General features: G+C 20.0%; 1 protein-coding gene across 1 annotated transcript in view; it reads right to left on the reverse strand.

Annotated features, from left to right (window-relative positions):
• LOC105363763 (dystrophin, isoform B-like) overlaps positions 1-5,686 on the reverse strand; it is a 75,266-nt gene extending 69,580 nt beyond the window's left edge. Inside the window, 2 exon segments of the mRNA XM_011501535.1 lie at positions 2,390-2,495; positions 5,583-5,686. Of these exon segments, the coding sequence (XP_011499837.1) occupies positions 2,390-2,495; positions 5,583-5,651 (175 nt within the window). The 5' untranslated portion in view covers positions 5,652-5,686.
• Between the last annotated feature and the right edge of the window lie 314 nt (positions 5,687-6,000).

The following is a 6,000-nucleotide window of genomic DNA, read 5'->3' on the forward strand; positions in this document are numbered from 1 at the left end:
GCATTTTTAATTCTTAATAATCTTCTAAATATTTGATCATATTAGACATTTTTATCATAACATAGTTAGTATATATTGTATACATGCACAATAATTTCAATATTTTTCATACAAATATAAATTATCCTTAATAATTCTACGACTTTAGTGAAAAGTATTTATGATGTTGAAATTAGAAGTTAATTATTTGTAAAAGAATTTAAATACTATTCAAAACATATTAGAACATATTAGAAATGAAAATTAATCAAAGAATATATATTTTTTATAATTTTTTCAATATAATAATTATATCAATAATAATATTAAGTTTAATAATGTAGTTTAAAAAAAAATATATATTTATTCGCATAGTTTTAATATTTCGGTTTAATTGTACATTCTTCAAACTCATATAAAACAAGTTTTTATAAATATTATAATTTTATTTATTAATATTTTTAGTAAATTAAATATTATAAAAATATGTTATATTTTATTAAAGTAAATTTAATTAAAAAAAAAAAGAAAACCAAAAGGAGAAGAATAAAATTATTGTACTATTAGTTTCAAAAATTATAATTTTGATTACTTCAAACTATGTAAATTAAAGACTATTTGAGTATAATACCATTTATTTTAAAAATGAATTTTCGCTTTTAGTTCCTAAAGCACGCTGTATTAGCACATATGGTTAACAGAAATTATGTTACAGTTTTTTCAACAAAATTTTAATTTAAGTAGTATTTAGTCTTATAACTGCGTTTAAAAAGAAAATAGAACAAAATTCAAATTATATTGACATCATTAAGATTGCTCTATTTTCTACATATACTTTCTACAAATGGCGATAAATATTAGTCCAATAAAAAAGACAACATATAAGTCGACTATAAAAATAAATTGACTTAACAAAACTATTGCAAAATACTTATTAGTCGTTATATTATAAAAATATATTTTACTAAATAGCTAATAAAAAGGAATTCTTGAATAGTAAATTTTTTAGCAAGCACATAAAACCACTTATTTGTTTTATAAATTACAAGTACCTACTGTTTTTAATATAATAAATAAGAAATATTTCTATATACTAAAAATGAACCAAAATTAAATGTATTTTATAGGATCTTTTAATTCATTTTTATATATCTGTTCTTAGAGTTAAATAATCGATTTAAAAACCGGTATCTGAAAAATTAAATAAACTTACATTCTGAATGACAAAAAGATATTTTATTAATTCTTTTTAAATGGTTCAGTATTTAATTCCATTTATATATAATTAATATTTTTGAAATATTTAAACTATATTTAGTAAAAATTCTACAAATATTAATAGTTGTCCAAAGCTTAATTTATATAAAAATATTATAATAATTATAATAATTATAATTAATAATACATTTGTAATTTTATAATGAGAATATATATAATAATTCAAGGAAAATATATAATACTTCAATAGATAAAACATATCTGAGCTCGCAGGTATATAAATTTAATAAGCCATTGAAGTATATAAGTGTATAATCAAATAACAATATTCGTCGAAAGAAATTTTAATTTATTTTTAGTGATGATTTAATTTTTATTTTTCTTTATTTCTGTTTATGTATTGAGATATGCCATCTAACAACATCAATTATATATTATATTATTAATAAATACAAGCATATTAATAATTGATATTATCGCTGTTTTTAATGTACTTTATATCTTCTGTTACAAAATTAAATATACTCGATCATATATTTTTTTAAATAAAGAAGGTTTTTTGTACACGCATGTTTGTACTTCTTTTTATACTTTATTATATTGTTTATCGTGATTTAATCTCATATTTAATACATTGATTGATACCCTTCTCTCAAATTACGTATACCTATAGTTTATGTTGTGTATATAAACAAACAAACAAGAAAAACTCTGTTATTTAGGAATCTTTAAAACAATATAAATACTTAAAATTTGATAACGTATTGATTAATTCATGTTATATTTTCTAATTTAAAAAATGTAAACCATTGTTCACTTCCGTGATTGTAATTACATATATTTAAAGTAAATTTTGGTAAGAAAATATTAGAATAAATTTCGTAGAAAAGATATTACTTGAATATATTTAAATCTTTCTAATATACATTATTACTAAATAAAAAATATAATTAAATATTTGTAATGTAAAACTTTTGCATATTTTTAGCAATATAAATTATTAAATTATATAGGAAAGTTTACATCAATATTTGTACAAATACACAGTAAATAAAATTCAATAATTATAATATACGTACAAGGATATCATTAATAATTTTTAATAATGAATCAGAATTTTTTTAGCAGAAGAAAAAAATAATATTTATTATAAATAAAATACATAAAATATCTTATGAATATAACTACTTACCCTTGCCATGGAGTTGTTGTCGGTTAGTGTCCGCACGCAGATTCTCTGCTGTATGTACAAGTTCATCCAATTGTGGCTTTTTTTGTTCCAGCTCCCTCAAAACTGACTAAAATTTTTTTTAGTACGTAAAATTATATAAATGTTTAAATAACTACTCATTAAAATTTAATTTATTGCAAAATTTATATATTTGCTCAAATATAAAACAGTAACTTTCTTACATCGTGAATTTAATTAGTCATTTTGAATTCTAATTTAAATAATAGATATAAAATACGGAAGGAATAAAATCACCTGTATATAATATACAAAATATATATAATACATTACTATGAGTTTTATGTATTTTGATAATAATGAATATATACAAAATAAATTTATAACGTCATATAATAAAGCATTTATATTAATCGTGGAAATATCATAATTATTTTTTTAACGTATCGGCAAAATATTCCAAACAGTTTAGAAACATTAGTTCATTACTTATTCAATGTGGCTATAATATATAAACATTTATAATATAAATAATTAAAATTGTATTTTTTATAAAGTACATAAAAATGCTAGAAAATATGTATTATTTCAAATTAAAAAGGATTACTAAAATTAAAATTTTTTGTCTCCCGAGCTTCTTATTATATTTTATACTGTTTTCATGGATACTATCATATAAAAGCTTTATAGCAAAAATCTTATAATAAAGGATGTATCATAAAAAAATATAAAATATTTTATTTTAAATTTCATAAATTTAAAATATTTAGTTTAAATGAACATTGTATTTATAATTAAGCAAATGTTAATTATTATATTTGTTCGTTATTGAAATTTTACTTTAAATTCTTCAAAATAAGACTTCATTATATATATAATAATATAAAAAAACAAATATGGGAAATAATACTCTAATTAATATATAAGTTTAAAGAACGTTGAATGTTTAAAAATCTGTAATGATATTTCTTTTTGTTATTTATTGATATACTTTTTAATACTTTAACAAAATTTTGAATAACCTTAAGAGTTATTCTATCAGACATCTTTAGTATTATTCTATCATTCTTTTTTAATTATTATTTATCTATTACTAACTTAAATAATCGGCATCCTTAATTTATCGATGACTTTTTAAAACTTTTCATCGTTGAGTTTATTGCAAATTGACCAAAATTTCTGTCAAATCTTATTATAAATATTAAATATCTCAGTTACTGATTTCTATCATTACGACTGTATAAAATATCTTTAGATGGTCATTTGTAGTCTGGTATTTTAACGTAAAGTATAAATAAAAAATTCTGAATTCTCTATTTGTAAGCTGGTTTCATTTTCTGTAATAATTTTAAACGTGGCGAAAAGCGAGATAGATAATTATTTGTGTACGAAAAAATGAAATCGATATGAGGCAGAATTTTTTCGCGTTCAAGGAAACGATTCTCAAGCATCGCATGGTACATATAAAATAGTTTGCTAGTCCTCCCTCAATTTTCCTTTTCTTTCAAGTACCCATCGATCACCAGTTCTAGGTAGACAGTTTCTTTTGCACCTCTTTTGTTCACACGCAAGTTAGTCAGACAATCGATAGTTTGACACAAAACTATTCTCATAGACTTAGTTCTTTCTTTTTTCTAGTCACTCTCTCTCTCTCTCTCTCTCTCTCTCTCTCTCTGTATCCTAAATGTGAATCGATGCATGTGCGTTAGCACTTAAGATTCACCATGTGTACTTATATGTATGTCAATGCACTGATACTTTCTTTTTTCCATCGCTCCTTAGAGTTACACGTTTGCTTACTCACATATTTTCTTCCTTTATCTATCTATCTCCATTTCTATATATATATGTATAAAAGTACACACATGTATAAATAAATGAATGTGCCAGATGTTGCTCGAAGCAATTAACAATTTCGTAAACTTGAAAGTTTAAAATCACAAAACGAGAAGTTTATATACTGTATATTTAATAGTTTAATTAATAATTATAATTGACTTTTGTATTTTAGTATTTTATTTAATAATCAACTATCCTTAGGTTTAGATATTTTATTCAACCGCGAATGAATTTTTGTTCATTCTATTTCATTTCAATATATAAGACTTTTAAATTTATATATAATAATGAGTTATACTATGCTATTCTCAAATATTTTCACATATTTAGCTAAGTCTATACAAAGAATAATTAAAACACTATATTTATTTACGAAACAATTCGTAAACACCAATATAATTAAAATTCGAAATTATTTGATATCCACTTATTAAAAAATAATTTAAGAAGCACTTAATACATCAATTTTTTAATACATACTTTAGATTACCATATTGAAATATGCAAATTAAAAAAAAATTTATACAATTTTTTTTTTAATTTTATAAATATTTAAGCTAAATGTAAAAATACTCTATTTTTTCGTATTGTCAATCTAGAATGATGGATTATCTACATTTACCTTCTACGTATTAATACTCAAGAAATTAAATCTTCTAATTATATTTGGACATTTTACAAACTTTATATTTTATTAATTTATTAATTTATTAATTGAAGTAATCTAAATAAAAATCTAATGTAAATAAAAATAAATAATTTCTATTATAACAATAATTCAAAAATAAAAATCAATAAATAATTATTTTAGTAATTAAAATTAGTTCTAAACTACTGTTTAAATTTGTAATATGTTATATTAAATTCACTGAAAGAAACTCCTATAAAATAGGATATATATAATAGAAACCTATTCTATCAATATAACAAAAATTAATTTGTTAAGTGAACGTTATATAAATATATTGTCCGAGTGACAAAAGAAAAATAAATCTTAATCCTAAAGATAAGCATTTAAATTAATTATTGAGAATAATTATTAATTCAATTAAATATTCATATAGTTCATCATACCATAAATAATAAATACAAACAAGAAAAAATATTTGTTAAGAAATCTACTTTTATATGAAAATTGTGTATTAGAATTAATTTTTAGTTTAAATTTTTAAATGAATTTATTTTAAAAACAGAAGTTATAAATATATAATAACAATATTGTTATTAGTATTTCAAATAATCATCGTCATATTAATGCAGAGACCAAACAAATACCTTTAAATTTGTTAAATTTCTCACATTTTTAATCATTATTTTTTTAATAAACAATTATTTGATTAAAGGATTAAAAATTGACCTTTTGTTTGTTAATGAGTTGAAGGATGTTATCTACATCACCCACTACAACGATCTGTTGGCGTATCATATCTTCTTTCTCCGTAAACCAATCACGTATCTGAAATTATTAATTTAAAAATAGCTAATGAGAAGGTAAATTAAAAGTTATTTTGTAAACAATAGTATATTTAAATTTCTTTAAAATAAATCATTATTTTATTTTTTAAATTTTTATTTATGTGGACAATTATAAAAACATTAAAAAATTTTAATTCATTCTATATATCTTATAGATGTTTCCTAATACATTATAAATATAATTAAAAAACAATATATTTTGTATATATTTTAACATTTTTGATTATTTAAAAATAAATTTTTATTTTAATAATATTTTTCTACATGTTATATAATTCAACCAAGCTTTTTAGTTGATA

Source organism: Ceratosolen solmsi, unplaced genomic scaffold (genome assembly GCF_000503995.2).
Source record: "Ceratosolen solmsi marchali unplaced genomic scaffold, CerSol_1.0 scaffold10, whole genome shotgun sequence".
NCBI classification, from domain to species: domain Eukaryota; kingdom Metazoa; phylum Arthropoda; class Insecta; order Hymenoptera; family Agaonidae; genus Ceratosolen; species Ceratosolen solmsi.